Genomic DNA, 21656 nt, shown 5'->3' on the forward strand with positions numbered 1-21656 from the left:
TTTTTTTAAATCAAGCATTATTTTCAAGGCGAGATGGGTTATAAATCCGTAATAGTTGACAACTAATCGATTAATCATTGCAGCTCTACTCCTCAGTAGCTTGTAGCTGTGTGGGTGAGTAAGAGAGTGAAACGGAGCAGGCTACAATGAGCAATAAACAATGTTAGAATTTTCTTGCACATATACATATAAAAAATGTGAGTCCTCGAGTCACAAGGAGGTCTTCATTCATCACGTATGAGTCACAAGCAAGTCTCAAGTAATTTCCAAATGTTCCAAGTCACAAGTCATCAAATTGGTGACTGGAGTCCGACTCTACCTCATCAAGACTTGAGTCCACACGTCTCGCTTGAACACCGGAAAGTAGTCACTCCACTACCTCAACATTTGCATATACTCAGCTCAGATGTTAGTATCATGAAAAACAACTTCATGATGAAAAAAAATCAATGACCAACTTGGATCATTATGTCATACCTCAACCTTATGTGGCTGTATACTGTACTGGATACATGCTGTGACACATCCAAGGAAGTGTTGAGGGGAATGGTGGTGTTTGGCTGCTACTGACCTGCGTACTAGCTCCCTCTGCTGCCCACACCGGAGACTGACAACTTACCTGGCCCCGCACCTGTGCCCTATTTGCTTGATAGCCCCTCTGACCCTGACCCCTTTTTTTTATAAAGATTATGGGGACCACAGAAGACCAGTACCCAGGGCAAGAGCTCCTTGTGGAAAAAGAAGTGTGTGCCCTACCTTTGCAGTGTTAGGCTCATCTTTAATGCTCGCTGTAGCTGTAGAGGACGTTAGAGCCCGGTCGTACTCCTCGTCCAAGGGCTCGTCCTTCACCTTGACCAGGGGTGGAGAGACGGATGGGTTGACTGCGTTACATGAAGACGATGTCCGGGATGGAGCCTGCAACCTCTCCTAAGACAGAGGAAGCAAGTCTGAATGGAATACTGTAGTGTTTGTAATTGATGTATAACTTGATGACAACACTTTATGTGAAAAGGGACAAAGTATTGTTTAAACTGTCAATTCATTCAGAGTAGCTGTAGGTTTCAGAAAGCCAAACTTCAGACTTTTTAAGACCCTTTTAATGCTTCCTGGAATTGAAGTTAAAATCAACTTAAAGACCAAAATAAAGAACCAAAGCTGGAAAAACCCAACAGGTGGTTTTGAACATAGCTGATTAAGTTGTGAAACTATTCATCGTATTCCCATGTCACATGCATTTCCTACCAATATGGTGCTTTACCATCTGCACAGCTCATTGGCTGTGGCTGTCATATGATTATAATCACCTGTTAATTTATTACAATCACCTGTTATTTTCCTATCAAGATGGCTGTGTGGTGATGTAACAGAATACTATGAATAAAAAGTTGGTACAAGAAAAAGCACAACTGAAATTAATTGTTGAGGGACATGAAGTCCAATTGTGTTAAGCAAAGCAGATATAAAGTATATTGTACTACAAGCCATGTTCTGGATCAGTGTTTCACCTATACATTTTTTTAATGTGGTGGTGTGAGATGCTGACCCAGGTGCCCCCCACCTCTTGCAGGAAGATAAAAAAAAATAAAAAATCATTGTTTTCCTCTTCCTCGCCTTTATCTCCTCTCCCTCTTTACTCTCTTATCCTTCCATTTCCTTCCCCTCTCTCTGTCTCTGCGATTCACAAAGGTTAAGAGGGGCGTCTAATTATTCAGTGTCAATTTATACTTAAATACAAAATTAGCCTAGTAAGGATTTAACTAGCAAGATATCATCATTGCTGATGTGAACCTATTCTGACATAGCGCCCCAGAATGATTAAGCTATATAAATCTAAACCTTCAGCAGGCAGATCTAACTTATCCAACTTTAGCTGACTCTCCTGTCTTTCTCTTCCTTGAGAAACACCTCGATGAACTCATCTGAAAGATTAAGTGGGGAGATGTCCGTTTTATCTGACTTAGCCAAGAAGGTTTAATGTGAGGAAACGTGACCTACAGTAGTCTTCAATTTACCAAAGATTACGTTTTGCACAAAGCTTGCTATCAGTAACTGATAGCTAATCACGTTAGCTAATCTTTGCCAATTCTTGAAAACTAACGTTAAACGTTCGCAAAACCAACTGAAGACTTGAAGTAAAGTAGCGCGAGATTCGTGGGGGAAGAGACATGCCAATTTCTTCCAAATGACAATTTAAGTCCGTCTCTCTGTACTATAGATATTGCCGTCGACCAAGGGAGATTTAAATATAACGTTACTCATGTTGAGTTTAGCTAACGTCCACACTTGGTTACCTTTCTCTCGGCCGTGCCTGCCTGACTGACTGAAGACGGAGGAGCGCGCGCTGCCCGCCACCGGCCTTGCCTTTTCCACCGACTATAAAGCAGGGCGATGGCGAGAACTTCTCTCTGCTTCAGGCTCAAATCCATGTTGCAGAAGAATGAATGACAAGTTCCCGCTTCTTCTGTCAACTTGGCTCGTCGTGACGTAGTACGCGTGCGCTCTACCTCGCACAAACCTCTGCAAACTATGCGCATTTTCGTTTCTGGTGTGAAATTCGTAACTAACATTGCCCAAATTTAACCAGTCTCCTTGCTTGCCAGAGTGGAAAACTTGGCTACGGCTTTACTGTTTTTGTGATATCACCCATCAGCAGACACTAATGCAGTAACATTGCTAAAAAAATATATACTTACATTGTCCAATTTTGGTATCGATAGCTTGACTACTTTCATCCCATTCAACACAGCTGATGATGCACCATCTCTTCCTATTGGAACATGTGCAACGTGATTAGGTTAACTGTCAATATGTGTACAAAACAGACAAGACTTGCAGCCAGAAATGAATTAAGAAAACACTGACAATGGTTATCTTTACATGCACACAAATTGTTTGATCTTAACCTAATTGTCAGCTCTTCTATGTTGTAATGTACTAATACTACATTGATGACCAACTTTTACCATAGGCCACTTTATTCAAACAAATCATTACACTATGGACATATAGAGCTGAAATGTTCAGTAAATTTCCCATAAGCATTAGTGACTTCAGTTCCCGCCAATGTCCTGATTAAGTAGTACACACCTTAGCTTGTTGAGCTTATATTCTAAAAACCTTGTTGACTGGCAAAATCGTAAAAGCTTGTGGTGAATATTGAGATTTACCACACCTTGTGGTCGATAGACAAATAACTAATTTCCCTTTCCCCGGAGACACCCGTCACCTGTACCTGTGGCTTCACAAGATGGAGATGAGCTGAGCCGCACAAAATCTACCGGCACTTTCTTGTCCTCTGATTGGTCCTCGTCCGTGTGCTGTGGAAATACACTGGGTTTCTCTTCAGTGTCGCTCACAGCAGGCGACCTCATGTCGTCTGTCGCCGAGACTGTGAGGGAAACATACAATAAACTGAACTGGGCTAAGAACACTGAAGCTCTCTACAAGAAGGGCCAGAGCCGTCTCTACTTTCTGAGGAGGCTGAGGTCCTTCAACATCTGCCGGACAATGCTGAGGATGTTTTATGAGTCTGTGGTGGCCAGTGCTCTCCTGTTTGCTGTGGTGTGCTGGGGCAGCAGGTTGAGGGCAGCAGACGCCAACAGACTCAACAAACTGATCCGCAAGGCCAGTGACGTTGTGGGGGTGGAGCTGGACTCTCTGGTGGCAGTGTCACAGAGGAGGATGCTGTCCAAGTTACATGGCATCTTGGACAATGTCTCCCACCCGCTCCATGACTTGCTGGTCAAGCACAGGAGCACATTGAGTGCAAGACTCATTCCACCGAGATGCACCACAGAGCGCCACAGGAACTCATTCCTGCCTGTGGCCATCAAACTTTTCAACTCGTCCCTCAGAGTGTCAGACACTCTGAGTCAGTAGACTAGCTCTTGAACTTATTTCACCCTGTCAGCAGTTATTTTTTTTAAAGATTTATTTTTGGCATTTTATGCTTTATTTGAGAGATATAGTAAGAGAGAAATAGGAAGGTATGGGAGAGAAAGCGAGGGGAGGACATGCAGCAAAGGACCACGGGCCGGATTCGAACCCGGGTCGCTGCGGGAAGGACTGAGCCTTATGGTACGCGCCCTACTCCGTGAGCCACCAATTTTTTTGTGCAATAATTCAACTGCAATAATTCAACTGTGCAATACTTATTAATGATTTAATTATTTACACTGGTGTATGTATATATTGGGAGTATGATGCATATTGTACAGAATTCTTATTTCTCTTATTTCTATATTATTATTATTTTTATTCTCATTGTTATATATTGTAGTATAATGCACATATTTTACATATTTCTTACTTTCATATTTCTATTTTTCTTATCATTTCTCTACGCTTATATATATTCACTTCTACAATGTGAGCAGCTGCAATGTAACCCAATTTCCCCTCAGGGATCAATAAAGTATTTCTGATTCTGATTCTGATTCTGATTCTGATACAATCATTAGTGCGATAATTTATACCAGGCATTCCCAAAGTGTGGTGCGTGCACCCCTTGGGGTGCTCAAGCTGTCTCTAGAGGGTGCGCGAGAGGAAAAATGTAATAGTGGTGTAACGGTATAATAATTACACCATTACACTGTAATTTTTTCAAGTGGGATTTTCTTTGTGGGATCCTCTTTTTATCCATGTTATCTGTTTCTGAGCCTATGCATGTGTCATCCTCTCTTTACGTGGTGGATCATGTGTAACTTTATTGCAATTTGATTCAAATTACTGGTGTCCTAATTTCCGTAACCACTAGGTTATGTATGGTCAATTGTAATTTAAACTTGATGCAATTTTTCTTTAATGCGGCTGAAAATATGACAGCATTTTTCCCCATCTTCTCTCATGATGGGCCTATCTGCCCCTGAGCCTGTGCGTGTGTCCTCGCCCTCACCCATCCTCTTTGCTCTTTAAAAGTGACGCTTGTGCGTAACTTTGTTGCAATTTATTGAAACTTTGTTGCAGTTTCAGTTTCATTTGAATGTGAGAGCATATTGTTGCAATCTCTTGAATATTTTGTTACGTGTGTTCTGATTATTTGTGCATGATTAAACTTGATGCCTTTAATAGGGCTATAAATAGGCTATGTTGTGTTTTTTTTTTTTTTAAGGTGTGGGGGATTGGGGGTGCATCAACCCGGTCGGGATGTAGAAGGGGGTGCGTTGCCTAAAAAGTTTGGGAACCGCTGATTTAGACCAATGCCACCTTAGGACCCAGGTTCAAGTCTCAGTGTTGGAAAGCATCTGCCCTGCTATAGTGTCCATAAGCAAGATTACCAGCTCCAGGAAGGTCTGACAGGCCTGTGAGCAGTATGTCCTACAGTAGTTAATCTTTAAATAAATTTTACATATTAAAGATTGGAAGATCATTGGTGAAAGGGACGGACTGCAGGGAGTTTGGACTGTCACTATCACCTATCTATTGATCCTGAACTCGCATTGACATGGGTGATGGTTTGTCCGACTCGAGAGTGTGTCCTATCAGTTGGTGATGTCATGTAAGCTCCTCCCCCTATCCTATCCTAATTGGCTGCGTTTTGATCAACCATTTATTGATCCTGAAGTTGCATCCATCGGTCCCAGTCTTTCCTGTCTCTCTCTACTTCAAACATATGAATGTGTCTATTCTGTTCATCTGTGCTCCACGATTTCCCAAAACCAATTTAGCAGCAGCAATAACATCCAATGGATCATGTGTGTCAGTATGCAATGGGAAACTCATTAGCTAGTTAATATTTCTCTGCATCACTGCGTCACCAAAGCAAATCCCTGTATATTTACTGTACCTGGTGATTAAATCGGCGATGAGATGAAAGCCAAGATGCTCATGTGAAGCATACAAACTTGTTTTACCTGTAGAGGAACTGCTGCTATCCATTTCTGTTGAATTCTTCTGTTCCTCTTCTTTCATCTGAGCTTCTTGTTCCACCTGATCCACCGTACCGATGTCCATCATCTCATCAAGGTCAGTGGCAGTGGTATCCATCAATTTACAGCCAACAGACTCCACATTAGGAGAGCTGTCTTCCTTAGTGTCACTTTTGTCCTCCTCTGTCGCATCTTTGACAACTGTTACCACAGGCACTCCTGCCGAGTCGCTTGAGTCACTATCTCCCTCATTTTCCTCCTTTGTGTCCATGTTCATCTGCTCATCAGTAATGTTTGTTGTCTCCTCGTTGCTGCAAGAAGTCGTGTCCATGTTTCCGTCCTCGCTGACAGAACTTTTCACAGGCGTCTCCTCTAAGCTGTTGTCCTTCTCTCCTTCCTCATCTGCCTTCAACTCATCACCTTCTTCTTTCTCAGTCTTCACCTCGGCTACCTCTTTTTCACAGTCAGTGGTCCTGCCTGGCTCGCCTCCACTCACAGATAAAACTGTTCTGACCGACTCCATCGCAGAGAGAGAATCCTCTGAGGGGGACGGATCAAGAGGAGATCCAGGTACGTGAGAATTGACCTCCTCTGCCCCAGTTTCTCCCCTTTCCCTTTCTTGTTCATCTTTTCCATCCCCAGGTTCGTCTGCTGCCGGTGCAATCAAACTTTGAGCAGGGTGGGGAGAATTTGTCCTCAGTGCTTCCCTCTCCATTTGTTCCTGTTCAGTTTCTTTTACGTTCAGAGGAATTACAGGCGAAACAGCAGCTGCACCAAAGTCACCCTCCGCTCCATGTTTAGAAAGTCCCGGGGAATCTCTGAGAAGACGCTCTGGGTCTCCTGTGTGTACTGATGTACCTGGCTCCCAAAGAGTGTCCACAGGCTCTCCGTCTGGCTGTTCTGTTATCTGCATAGGACAAGAAACAATTACCATACATTGCCAAAACACTGATCATCGGTTGTGGTTTATTACAAACAAGGACAATGACAATCTGTTTGTCTACCAAGATGGCGGTGTGGTGATGTCATGGAATACTCATACGAACTCAAAAAAAATCAGTGCATTCAAATCTACATCCAAGTTCTGCCAATGCAATAATCATGGGCCCACCTGTGTGTTTATAGAGGATAATATCAGAATTTGAATTTGAAATTTGAATATCAGAGGTGTAGGGCAATCTCCAAAAACAGCTGGTATTCTGAATTTCAAAAGGCTAGGCTAACCTGGAGCAAAATCTAAACATTGTTTGCTTTAATGAGAGAATGAATGATTAAGAGAGGGGGCTGCAAATTTGGAAATAACTCTGGAGATAACATTGAGACATCTTATAACAAGACTAAGAGTCTAACAGCCCCGCAACGTTGAATTTTGTGGAAGCGTCTTTGCCGGGAATCGAACTCGGGTCTCGGGCTTGAGAGTCTGCAGTCTAACTCCTTGCGGGCCACATGACCCATAAAGTGGTGAACAGAGCGAGCGACAACCACCCATAGGGCCCCTGCTGTCGCGGGGCTAAAAACAGACTCCAAGTTTTGCAGTTTGGCAGTGCCTGTGGCTGCGAGTGGTAACTGCTCAATTGTTTTTGTGTCCAATTCCCATGAATACTTCCCCGTTGCTTTAGTGATGTCAACGATCTACAGAAACAGAAATGAAGCCAAGTAACTTTCCTGTTACTAATCAGGTTTTCCTGTTACTAAGCAGGTAACTTTCCTGTTACTAATCAGGTTTTCCTGTTACTAAGCAGGTAACTTTCCTGTTACTAATCACAAACAATATAGCTAGAATCCAATACTGGCCCCAGTCCAATGCTTCTGGACACTACAATGGTGGCATCTGCAGTTCTATTAAAACATTACCCCAATCGCAAATGATCCATGCTGGAAAGTCAATGTTTAGCCCAGTAGATTTCAGCAAAAGGCTACAACATGTATTACTTATTTATTTCAGGAACACTGGCAGCTATCTGCCTAACATTGTAACTATCACTATGCCGTGCGTGTCCGGCTGCATGTCCACAGCAGTGGAAAGACATAGAGCTTGTGGACTTTACACTGCACCTCACTTCTAGCCTGGTACCTGCTGAGAAGCGAAACTACGTAAGATACTTCTCAGAATCTTCAGAATCTCAATGTATATGATTGATATTTACATTGAAATTGACTTTCTGTTTGTGCAATAAAGTTTCTGGGTGATGTTTGCAGTGTTTGTAAAAGAAAACCCTCTGATGTAGTTTTACTGCTTTTATTAGAAAGGCACTTCAACAAAACAATGGCAATGACTAAGTCAGGCACTCCAAACAATAGCCTATTACTATTCACAAAGCAATCAGTATTGTTACGTCCACCAAGGGGCTAATGTTTTCACCTGCTGTGTGTTTGTCCGTCCGTCTATTAGCAGGATATCTCAAAAAGTTGGGCACAGATTTGCACAAAACTTGACACGAAGGTTTGTTATGGGCCAAGGAAGAACTGATTAACTTTTCATGTCGATTGGCCAAAAGTGGGCGTGGTGGTGGGCGTGGCATATCACCAAAAGGTGCATAACTTCCTTGCAGGGTGTTGTCAGACATGGCGGTCTGTGCTCTACTGAGCACATTTTCTAGTTAACAATGCCCTTCCCTTCACTCTGGTGTGCACATAGCAGTATATCTGACAGGGCCCCACTCCAAACTGTGCTCATCTTCTTGTTGTAATCAGGACATAACTTTAGACAAAAAAACAAAAACAAACTTTGCATAATTTTTTTTTGAACTGCTACTCCATAAACTTACATGCTCCCATTAGCTCGACAAGTTCAAATGCCCATATGGGCTACAAGCCCTAAAATTAGCATCTGAACCCAAATTCTGAGAACAATTCAAAAGATTTCTGTAGCCCTGTATTTGCTGGCTAGCTACGACTAGTTTACAAATGTTATGAGGTACAGTACAGGACATAAATGCTAACTGGCTGGTTTGCTAATCAGCCTGATACGTGGCTGACAAAAGAAGTCAGTGCCACTATGTGGAGTTGTTGTTTTCTGCATGCTTAAACACTGGAGTACAGTTAGCTCGATATTGGACATTCAGTGGAAATTCGTTTTTCCATCTACATTAACTTAAGCACATTAATGAGTATATTTTTAATTACTGAGAGAGGAAGACCAAAACACAACTACTGGTTTCAATATGTGAGAATTTTTTTTATCTCGTGTAAAAACACATTCAAATGTGTCTCAACTGGAGGTCTCACATCAAATTCATTCTCATCATTGAAATCCTCTGCCTGAAATTATTTCTTCAAAATTTTACCTTCCAAACTATTTTTAAGATTATTTCTATGGCATTTCTGCTCAGTTGGACAGAGTACAGCAGAGAGAGACGGGACAGAGGGGCTGACAGGCAACAAGAGTCCCAGGCTGGATTCAAACTGGGAATCGGTGCTCGGTACACCTCAGCCAGCTGAGCCACCAGGACACCGCCTGCCTTCCAACATTTAGAGAAATAAGTGTTTCTATCCTAGAAAATATTCAATTTATTGTGACAACTTAAAAACTATAGCTTACATGCTGTGTATCCAAAAAAAATGCTGTGTAAACGTTTGTAAATATATAAATACATTAAAAAAAAAACTAAAATCAGAGGGTGGATGTCAAAGATGATAATGAATTTATTCTAAGAGCTATTGATGGGTTTATACATAAGAAAAATATTTTCTCAAATAGTGAAACAAGTGGTTGTAAATTGTTCTTCCTCTTTCAGTAATCACAAATATATCCAGTGTATTTTTACTTGTTTGCTTTACAATTTATTGAAGATGGAAAAACTAAAACTAATATCCGCCTAATATCCAATATTAGATGGAACTTTATTAGATGAAACTGCACGCTGAACACAGAAACAAACAACACTATGCTTGCTACTGCTGCTAGACTTATCAATATACAACTGAACTGATGGAGGCAGACCAAATATTCACATTGCTAATGGTTGATACAAATCAAACTTTCAGAATCAACAGCTGCAAATATCAGATTTTTTTTTACCTTTTCATCAAAAAATAATCCATCTCTAATTGGTTCTGATGCCTTCCCGCTCCTTGGGGCCTTTCCATTGGGTAAAACAAGTGCCTATATTTATTATTGTTTTACTGTAGCGCTTAACACTTTCCTATTTTGTATGGAGACTTTCCAATGATCTCATTCTTTTTTTTCTGTGCGGCTGAAGTCTGAGGCGGTGAGGTTCCCAGCACCAGAGAGTTTCCACCTTCCACAATCCAACTCATTGATAATACCAAGATTAAACATTTCTAATTATAATTGCTTGGATGAAAAAGTGCAGGTGCATATTTTCAGTGACTACTTCTTGTAATGCCTGTTTGAATTTTGTTGATGCCATAATAAAAAAAAAAGCTTTCCACAATCCCAAGCAGCCCGCAGCCTCACATCGTATGCAGACCACGGGGGCAGCCCATTGCTCATATTGAAATAAGTAGTATTTATCCTGAAAATGTTACACTGTGTATCTAAACTATTGACACTGCTTCCAGAGTGACACTAGCATGTAGGAGAGTTGCTGGCAGGTGAATATCCTAGGGAAAAAGGGGTTTAGTTGCCTTATCACATTTAACTAAAGTTTACATGTGCATTCTGAGGAATAAACCAAACTAACGCTGGTGTCGTCTTGAGTCAGTTCAGTGTTTCTGAGATTTTGTAACAAATGCTAACGAAATAACCACAACAAAACAAGCTAGCTTGTAGCTGAACTAGCAACACTGGACTTGCAATGTAAACACAATGAGTGTTGCACAGCTGCACGCAGCTCAGTCTAGCTAGTAGCTGCAAGCTAGCTAATGAACAAGACTTTGGTTTGGTTTACCTCTGGCCGAGTCGTTTCCTTAATTTCAGCCATGACTTGTTGACATCAGTTGACTATTTACTCGACCTCTTACACAATAGTAAACAAGAGGGCAACTGGCGTTAGCTCTCGCTAAGCTAACGTGCTCACATTTAGCAGACTTCTGCACGCCTGTCTCTAGTATCAGACAGCCAGCTGCTGCTGCTGGTAGCTAGCTTCTGCTGTGCTAACATGCACACACGGCGTAATAACTAATCATGACGCCCAACTATTGCTTTTCTGGTTGGTGCTAAACGAGTCGAGGTTTTCAAACACTAAAGAGCGGAGTGACTGTATGCAGAAATTTACCGCGCAAGCGAGTTGGGCAACCAAGAGTGATTGGTGGTCAGAAGTTGTTGTCCATTGCCAGTTTCCGTAGCCGCCATGTTTGCTCCACAGACCTGCTCCTTTGATTTGGGGAAGTAATCTGTGACTCAGTGCAAACTGACTTTTAAAATAAAGAGCCGATATCAGTGGCAGTGTAATGTGGTTATTGCAACAGAGTTGCAACTAACATTTCTTGTTAGGTGTAGAGAGTTAAGAGACAGCAGCAACATGGCACCCATAGGACAACCTGGCCAATCACTCTTGACTGTCATCTTCTTCTTTAGTTTTATTTTGTGGGTGTTGGCAAACAACTTAAAGGGTGCACTACCGCCCCAACTGATCTAGAGTGTATACTGGGGATTTAAAACATTTCTAACATTTCTAAACATTCCATTTCTAAAGAAACCTAATCTCAAATCCTATCAGATATGTTACTCTTTATTCAAATCTGTTTACATTAAGCCCGTAACCCACTTTTTGAAGACTAGATGTTAATATTTCTCTGTTATCTTTACAACAACTACATATCATGATTTCGTGTTTCTAGTCCACAACTATCACATCTGCCGTTAATATGTTCATTAATACAACTTTGGAAAAAGTGGACAAAATGCAAGGGCATTAAGACTATGTACAGGTGCTATCAGAACAATTAATGCACTTGTTGAAACTGAATTACATTTAAGTAGAAATACATTTTCATTAACATATTGGGTTAGACTGGAAGGAACTGGAAAGTATACTCAAATATTGCTGGGTTTGGATGGACAATAAACAAGAGAGCATTAGAATATGCTGCAAGAGCTGTATGGAGTAATTTTATGGATTGTTCTTTTTCTGCTCTTTTCTTAACTCTAAAGATCGGTCCCCAACAACTTCAGTTGTTTTGGAGAACGCTGCTACGAAGTCGTGCTGGAAAGCTCCTGGACTGTTTTAACAAAGCTCAACCGGATCAAACTACCTGTCCAGACATCATTAGTATTACTAGAAACTGCAAATGTAGTTTGAGTGATTCAGTGATTTCAATGTCACTCCCAGTCAACTGTATTTGAGTATTATAGAGCGCACGTCCTCATGGGAGTACTGTTACCAAGCAACACCCATACAGTTTTTCAGTGAACTCCCACATCCTCTGCCAATTCTAGAACTGATGCATGTATGTGACTTATAAATTTAATTGCCTACTTTGTGAAATCTGACGGGAAAGGTACGCCCCCTCAGTAAGTAGTGGGAGTAATAAAGTAATACATGTACGCCGCCCATAGAGTGGGAAACGCTGGACATTTACAGTGCCAGTCAGGAACATTGCACCAAATCTGCAGACTGTTCCAAAAAACGGAGGCAAGTGGTCACTAACACTATGTAAATTATTTCACACACCTCAGACCTTGGTAGAGACACACGGCTGGAACAGCGGTCCGCCTCAGAAGAAGTACTTCTGTTTTTATTCCTGGGACTTCTGGATGGTAATCGTCTGAGGTGAAATGTTCACTGCACACCTGGACTGGATAGGGACTCAATGGAAGAGTTGACATCCAGGCGAAGAGCGATCATCCACCGTGTTAGTCTCTCTGGGTCATGCAGCAGTAGTTTGAGAAAAGTCAACGTTGAATCCCACCATGATGCCCGGTCACGGAGTCTGATAGGCTTCTCTCTGTTGAAGCATCCAGGAAAGCACAGACTCAGACCATTTTTTATATATCGGTGCTTGGGAGAGGAGCCACAACAGCCAAGTAACAGGCCTAAAACCAAAATAGGTCAGAGAAGCACTTTTGGGCTCAAGTACTGGTGGGAAAGTCTGACATCCTGGACTTCCACGTCCAAGGCTCCTAAACAGTGTTGCATTCATGTGCTATTTTGTCAAAATCAAACCCAGAAGACAAACAATGAACACGGTTGCGCGGGCTGCATTCAGTTCCACGTAAAAAGCTTAACGTAAATGTAACATAGCCATTTATCATTCTATATTTTGTTTTCTGTATTGTATATTTTTGCTTTGGCAACATGTACTCGGGTATTTCAAGATCAAGCTAAAAGATTATTTTGAATTGAATTGAATTGCTTTCTTCTGTCTCCCTTGAATCAAGGGGGGAATCCCCAGAATCCCAGGATGAAAAATGGCTGACGAAGTGGAATTCGGTTCCCTCTTCTGTTAGACAAGGGAGCAAGCGGTGAACTGTTGGATGACGGTGTATCATCGTTCACCATGGAACATTTGCGCGGACCAGTGCACAACGCAACTGTCAAAGCAGTGCCTGATGTTGTTTTCTCCGGTCTGGAATGGAGGTAAGAAGAAAGTGTAATACTCATAACAAACTGTCAGAGGCAGCAATACACCAACAGCCTGCCAGAAACCCACAAGAAGAAGAAAAAGAAGACAAGCTGTATGGAGTCATTTTATGGTCATTTTTGCCCTTTTTGTAACTCTAAAGAACTGGTCCCCATTGACTTTAGTTGTTTTGGAGAAGGCTGCTACGAAGTTGTGCTGGCAATCTCCCTGTGTGTTATGTGGACAAACAAACCTGTGTTTTCATTTTTGAGTTAACTATAGGGAATGTAAGGTCTTTAAAACTTCTACATGTAATAATAAATATTGTGCGTGCATGCAAGCACACACAAGTAATCAGAATTTCTGTATTTGCATAAGAGAGAACAAAGGGAACACCAGTGCGCAGTTTAAAGGTCCCATAACGTGCAAAACAGGATTTCCCTTGTCTCTTTGATTATAAAGGAGTTGGATGTGCTATCTAAACATCATGGAAGTATCAAAACACATGGCCCCCAGCTAAATCCACACCATCCATGTAAGGAAAATATGCCCTTAAACGAGCCGTTTGGACCTCCGTAAATTTGTGACGTCACAAAGGTACATTCATTTGATATGCCCGCCTACAGCACCGTCCGCCATTGCCTGGCAACTGAATGCGGAAGACCAAACCCTGTTCTCTGTAGCGCAGTGTAGCACAGAAAAATGTCCAGAAAACAATCAACTTCACCTGAGAGATGGATCTATCCTAACTGGACGTGACCCAACAGCAAACGTGCAATCGGTAAGCGTTGCCACTTTGTGATTATATTTACAGTTTATTCCAAGTACAGTCAGCTGGGCTTGAGAACATGTCGAGGTTTGCTAATGTGTGTTAAGTTATGTTCCATTTGCTTGTTTGCGTCATTGTGTTCTTGTTTATTTTACACTATGATGTCTCAGTCCCGATGAGACTGAGTTTGATGCGGGCCTGTGAATATGAGAAAGCCTGTTGGCCACAACGACAACAGTTAGCAATAGGGGCAAAAACATGTGCAGACCGGGGGCGACTGTAGGCTACCTCAGCCGGCCAAAACGAGCACCTCGTCTCGTTAACCCAGTGCCATTAGGACACACGTACTATAATCAAGGTTAGGGGCTAGTGCCACTTGCAGCAAGCTAATCTAGCGTTAACGTTAGCGCTTGCCAAGGTTATCTCCTCTGGCTCACTTTGCGGACATCTTACACGAGACAACCGCAACTGTAACGTGGCAAAACTCGAAAAGTACTTTGTCGATCAGGGACTCTTGTCACCATGAATATTTCACTTCTAACACCAAATGAATGGAAGGGAGTTACTGGCTGATGAGATGTTAACATTTCACGTTCTGTCTTTGCACCTAGTATAGTCTGGTAAGTCTAGTCTTGTAATCAGCTGGGGTTGTGGCAACCTAGAAAACCTGAACGATGACACTGCAAGAAATACTACCTCTCTTGAGATTATAATGCCCAATTTCCTTGAGACTGTGTTGCAGACATTTAGAATCAACTACATAGTAATTATTGAGGCTGTAGTTTGTGGTAATGTAGTTTTGGATTGCAGAGATGCAGAGATTTCAGTTGGCTCTTCAGCTGTCCCCTTTGTTCCTCCACAACCTAGCCTGACCTCCCCACCTACCAAGAGACCATCCAGGAGACCCGTCCTGACCTAATGGAGGAGGAAGAGGATGAGGAGGACCCTGGGTCTGCTTAGCCGACCCCCTGAGCCAACTTTCAGTATGTTTACCAACACACGTTTATTGCACACACAAAACTTTGTAAATATGAAAATTCAATAAATACACAAATGTCATAAAGTATAAACTATAGTATAATCTATAAATGAAAAATGCAAATTTGCTACACACTAGTATGTGATGTACACTCTTTTAATGGAACTGATGATTTCTGTGTTTCTGTACTCCACAGATTACGTCAATGATGGACCTCATCTTTGATCACGTGTTCCAGGACCCTGCACCTTATGTGAGCCAGGTTTTGAAGATCCCTGTCCCAGAAGACCCGTGCGCCCAGTCTGACAGGCCAGCCAAGGAGGACGTCATTGCAGCCACGTGTCTCGGTTCAATCAAGAGGCAGTCTGAACCCGACGCAGCTGGCAGCATCAGGGAGCTCACAGGATTTGCACAGCACCACACACTGGTATCACTACTCTGACCCTGCGACCTAGAAACCCCCAGCACTAGCTGACAAAGGATCTGTAGGCTAGACACTGAGAGGAAGGTACACATACTGTCAATATATTTCATTTGAATACTTAGTCTCTTCTTTTGTTGTTTTGGTTATCTGGCATGAGGTCAGGTTGTAGTTGGGTGTGTTTCACGAATACATAACATAACTAAAAACATCAAATTATAAATCATTTTTGTGATTGATACTGCACTACTTTACTACACTTCAGTAACTGCTACAGTGGAACACTCCCCTGTGTACACAGTAGAGGGTTAGGGTGGGTAGGGTAGATTAGGGTAGATTTTGTAACATAACAGCAGCCCATTATGGTCCTGCATAAGCACAGTACAGTACATTATGTTTCTACATGTGCCTTTTTTATGCCTTTTTTATGATTTTATTCTGTATGAACAGTCAGTGTTGTGGTTACTTATTGGTTTCACATTTAATTTACATGGGTGTGTAAAGGGAGAAACGTATATAATCCCACACACAGTGTCTACACTTACATGGTGCTTTATTACATTTCAATGACTGAAATGTAATAAAGCACCATGCAAGTGTAGACAGTGTATATTACTTTTTCAGTAACTTTTGTCCTATGCCCCTGTCACTAAAAGACTTTTAGGTGTGCTTTTCAGTTGTTTCTCTACATGGATGTGTAATAAAGTATAACAACACACAGTTATTTTACTCAAATTTATTTTCATGTACAGTATTATCCAAAGTCACATGTTGGCCATATCATTATTTGGCAAATCAATTCATACACAGAATGCATAAAAGAAACTTACTGCTCTCTACCTCTAAGCTGTAAGGGCCCATAGTCTGCTTTATAAATGTTCATTGCATTCTGTAGTGAGAACACATTCAAACATACAGGCTCCAGACCAGGATGATCAACATGCATGCAGGTGGATCCTGAAGCTGCTTCATTCTTCTGGTAACCTAAGGAATGAGGAAGGGTAACTGTTATTGAATTTTTCCAGTTTTATAAGAACATTACACTGACAATCACGTTCATATTATATGTTTATCATTTAGCACAGACAATGCAGAGTAGATGTGAGTACTGTACAAACTAATGTAACATACGACATAAACAATAAAGGTGTCAACTCTAAAAGAGGTAAGATCTTATGTACAGGGTGAATGACCAGCAGGCCTCCATAAGATGCGATTTTTTAATATTTCAGCTATAGTTCTGAAACTGTTGAGCTGTAGCTGAATAACACTGGCATAAATTATGACAGTCATATGTCCAAATGGTAGATAGCATGGGACATAACCATATGTTTGCCGGTGTCGTGACAATATTTGTATCCACTGCAGATGGGTTCTTCTTTTGCGTCTTCACATCAATTTGATGTAATTGAACGTAATAACTACATAATGTCTGGTGTGGATTTGTTTCCTATCGCTAGCCAGTACAACGGCAATTGTAAGACACTTCATGGAACAACATTACAGCAGCTATCAAATTAGCCAGCGAAAAGCTACCGACACCTACTGTGTCAACGAGCTTACTAGACAGCCTCAAACCACCGGCACCGGTGAACGTCTGGCTAAAAATGAACCAAACAAACCATACGGTATAGTTACAGTGCGAGACACAGGTAACGTTAGATATCGTTTTTATGGGATACAAATTTGTCCGCTACAGCTGTCCAGAAAGACAACATAGCCGACGCAACCACATACACACGCACGGTGAGAAAGTCCGAAAACAGTGAAATTTCAACCTACCAGTCAGAGACATCCTGCTGTAACCGTGTCTGTAAAACTTCGGCAGCTGCCTCCTCTTGCTCGGTTGACAGATTCCTTCTCAAACATGTACGGTTTTACATGTTCTGTCACAGAGTTTTCTTCTACAAGCAGCTGCCATGTTGGTTTTGGAGTTTTTCCGCGTCTGCACCCTCCCCCCCCTCACCCAGCCGATCAGGCAGCCAATCAGAGCAGCCCCTCATTATCATGGCATCCCCGCCCACTCAGAACAGCGCATAGTTAATGAGGGGAGAAACAGAGAGGATAGAGAGGCCCCATAGAGCCTGGATTTGTGTGTTTTTTTGCAACAGAATTCATAACCTTGTCACCAAAATCACGTCACACATCAATGGTCTCCTGTTGGTTATACTACAACACTTAGTTTGGAAAAATGTGCTTTTGCATAATTATGGGGAATTTTTATTGGGAGAAATATTCAATAACTTCACTCTTATACAGTGTAGTGTCACCAAAATCACGTCACACATCAATGGTCTTTATTATTGTGCAAAAGCACATTTTTCCAAACTAAGTGTTGTAGTATAACCAACAGGAGACCATTGATGTGTGACGTGATTTTGGTGACACTACACTGTATAAGAGTGAAGTTATTGAATATTTAAATTCCCCAAAATTATGCAAAACCACATTTTTTCCAAACTAAGTGTTGTAGTATAACCAACAGGAGACCATTGATGTGTGAAGTGATTTTGGTGACACTACACTGTATAAGAGTGAAGTTATTGAATATTTTTGTAGTACCTCTTTTCGGTGTTGCACTTTTTAGACGGTCCCTGCGCACAGACAGCAGGTAAAAGTGGCCCAAATCTTTTTTTTTTTTGCCCATATGTGACTCAGATCTGTTTTTTTCATAACAACTGATGAAGTTATGGGGACTACATGCTAACGTAACGTAACTACAGTATAACAAGTTGGGTTATTTTGCCACGTTTCAGCGTGCCGGTGTGTTAATTTACCTCTGTCGTACTGCTACGAGACGCCGGGTCGAGACTCTGGCACAGCTTCTTTTTCCGTGGCTTCTTTGTCGGCGTATCGCGGTCCCTCACTTCTCTTCTCGAGCCTTCCTCGTTTGTGTCCGTAACGTCAAGCTCCGACTGCCATTTCTTTAGACTCATTTGCGAATCTTCAACCCTGACAAGTAGTCGAAAACATTTTACACAAATCCTCCCAGAATAGACGCCGGGTCTATATGGGAGAATTACCCCGACATCTCGGAAACGTTCGCTTAATGGCCTCTCTTTCGCGTTTGGGCTGCTGAATAATAATCTTGAATTTGATATGACCCCCTTGTATAACAGATTTATTTTACATAGACGGCATGTCTTCTCAATATCGCCCGACATCGTACTTTGTTTTTACTTCGCTCCGTGTTGTCAAAGATGCTCTATACTTTCTAAGCGTCAGTGTCGACTTAAAATGACGTTAGATTCAGGCGGATACGTTGGTCTCTTGTGATTGGTTAGGGAAAATCGAACCCCCTCCCCTCACGGAAATCGGTTAGAGTGGAGGCAAAGATGCTCTAAACCAGTGGTTCTCAACGTGGGGTCCGGGGACCACCAGGGGTCCTTGAGGGGAATCCAGGGGGTCCCCAGCAAAATGATGAGGTGTTAAACTTCTCTGTTACTTCATCTATAACAAGAAGAATGACTGTTTTGATCATAGTCTCACTGTTATCTCTCTACCTGCAATACAGATAGTCATGAAATTCTGGACAAAATCATATCCAACAGTAAAAAATATTCTCAGATTTGGGTCCGAGAGACAAAATCGAATCAAATTGGGGGGTCTGTGGCTCTACTGTGGACTAAATTAGGGGTCCTTGATATGAAAAAGGTTGAGAATCACTGCTCTATACACTCTAAACCAGTGGTTCTCAACGTGGGGTCCGGGGACCACTAGGGGTCCTTGAGTGGGTTCCAGGGGGTCCCCAGCAAGTTGATGAATTGTTAAACTTCAGCATTATTTCATTTAAAGAAAGTTAACACAGTTAGAGAATGTAGAAGAATGACTATTTTGATCATAGTTTAGGGTTAGGGTCACTGTTATCTCTCTACCTACAATACAGATAGTCATGGACTTCTGTACAAAATCATATCTAACAATAAAAATATTCTCAGATTTGGATCCGAGAGACAAAATCTCATCAAATGGGGGTCTGTGGCCCTAACGTGGACTAAATTAGGGGTCCATGATATGAAAAAGGTTGAGAATCACTGCTCTGAACCGTCTCTGGTAGAGGTCAGACTGAAGATGGAAATGGAGTGTAACGAGTTGACAATTCTGTCTGATATCTGGCAATAATTTACTATCAGAGTTCTTCATTTTCCCACAGTTCCTCTACATACTTGGGTTATAATCTCACAATAATAACACTGTCTCAAGGTTTAAAACCTGTCTCCTCCCCTTAATCTACATCTGCACACGTGAAATGAATGAGGGATCATAGCTTTCATATATTCACCTGGTCAGGTGTTTCTAATGCTTTGTACACAGTGTATAACCACACCTACTCTTAAGTCCCTTTATTCTCACCACATGGAATCCACTGTGCACCATCACATCACCAATATTTTCATAGAAGAGCAATTTATTTATTTGATGCTGAATGACATCATCGTAGTTGCAAAACAGAATGGCAAGACATTAGATGAGATTTTTTTTTCAACATCACAAGAAATGACAAGTAAATTTCAGCATGGAGTAGAATAAGCTTAGTGCTGGTAGTTCTGTTGAGAGAGATTAGCTCTTTTGTCCATTTAACCTGATTATGCTGCACAGTATTACACCAATATATACAGTATAAATATATATATATATATGGGGCATGGATCAGGATGTATGGAGTATAAAGTCTTAGGAACCACTGTACACCCACTATAGTTAGATTTGGTGACGTGTGTGTCTGAAAGTCACTGTAACGTCCCATTTGTACCTGCCGTGCATATTGTCCAAGTCCAGGGTCAAACTTTTGCACATTTTCCTTGACTTGAAGCAGGTTTAAATGCACTCTGAAGCCTCGGTCGACTTCACCCTCCAGTGTGAAAAGCCTCCTCAGCAGTTTGCAGCAGGGGGACAGCAGCAGTCATAGCCAACACACACTAATGCAAATCTACTGCTGGCAAAAGCACAAGTTAGCGAGTTGATCACCTGGGATATAATTACCTACATAGATTTTTATCTTATTTAGAGTTTTACATTTCATTGTTTCAATGATCTAATGGTTTAAAGTAGAGCAGTGGCCCATCATTCACTGCCATGTTAGAGTAAACCAGTCGGGTTGACTGTGTGTTAAAATATTACTCCTGAACGTCTGATTGCAGGCTTGACGTTAATAGTGTTACTTTACTTCTAATTGGCAGAGCTGACTAAAGGCTCTTGACTCCAATACCCATAACACCACTGCTGTGTCAGAAACAGGCTCTGCGAAGGAACAACAGCGCCTGCGCTCGCTTATTTTTGTGCATCAGTGGTACATAACAGTCTTAGGCGGCGCCCCCTGCTGCAGCTTCAGAGAAGTGATCTTACTGTCCAACTCGTCCATGAACCCCTCGTCCACAGACTCACTGTCCACCTCCTCTCCTTCGCCCTCGGTGGGCAGGAACACGTGGAGCTGAGCGCGAGCCGGAGCGGAGGCGGCAGCGGCCAGAGCGGGCCGCCGACCGCAGCTTGGAAGACACGGCTTCCCCACGACAGACAGAGCCTCTCCCTGATAGGAGGAGCGGCGGTGCTGCAGCACTAAAGGTCGGAGGTCACCCTGTGCCGCCTCTGCGCTCGGGCTGGGGTTTTGCGAGTAAGGCTTCGCCGGCGCGGGCCTGGATCCGGGCTGCATGGGCTGGGAGAAGTGGATGTAGACGGGCCGGCCGCAGCTCGGGACCGGGTGGTGGTTCGGATGGGTGTGGCCGTTCCAGGACGGGTGGCAGGCCTCGCAGCAGGGGGTCAAGGATGACGACCTGCAGAGTGGCGGGGGGGCCGGGGGTCGCTTTCGTAAAATGCTGGGGCGGCGGTTGCGGGAGAAGCCCTCAAACATGGCTTTCTCCCCCGGGGTGAGGAGGGATGGCTCGCTGAGGCTGTGGAGAGAGACAGAGGGGGGGGGTATAGCGTTAAAGATGGCCGCCTTCAGGATGCTTAGTAGTAAAGACAAGACACAGAAAGGACATTTCACAGTTCACAAACTCGTTCTCCCTCTTCAGATATTTGCTGGTTATTCAAAACCTGCTCTCCTTAGGTGAGGCGATGCCATCAAATACTCTGAAGGACAGTGAGGGAGGTGGTGTGTGTGTGTGTGTGTGTGTGTGTGTGTGTGTGTGGGTGCGATAGAGATCAAAGCCTGAA

At 42.5% G+C, this 21656-nt stretch overlaps 1 protein-coding gene across 1 annotated transcript in view; it reads right to left on the bottom strand.

Annotated features, from left to right (window-relative positions):
• Positions 1 to 18690, bottom strand: part of LOC139646933 (zinc finger MYM-type protein 4-like) — a 33332-nt gene extending 14642 nt beyond the window's left edge. Inside the window, exons 1-5 of the mRNA XM_071522732.1 lie at positions 18281 to 18690; positions 5853 to 6774; positions 3233 to 3388; positions 2694 to 2767; positions 757 to 927 (exon numbers count right to left, since the gene is read on the bottom strand). Of these exons, the coding sequence (XP_071378833.1) occupies positions 757 to 927; positions 2694 to 2767; positions 3233 to 3388; positions 5853 to 6774; positions 18281 to 18667 (1710 nt within the window). The 5' untranslated portion in view covers positions 18668 to 18690. The remainder of the gene's footprint in view (positions 1 to 756; positions 928 to 2693; positions 2768 to 3232; positions 3389 to 5852; positions 6775 to 18280) is intronic.
• Positions 18691 to 21656: the final 2966 nt, after the last annotated feature.

This window comes from Centroberyx affinis, unplaced genomic scaffold (assembly GCF_046629955.1).
Source record: "Centroberyx affinis isolate AG114_WGS23_722 - 3 ecotype Tasmania unplaced genomic scaffold, CSIRO-AGI_Caff_v1 ptg001025l_1, whole genome shotgun sequence".
Taxonomy (NCBI): Eukaryota; Metazoa; Chordata; class Actinopteri; order Beryciformes; family Berycidae; genus Centroberyx; species Centroberyx affinis.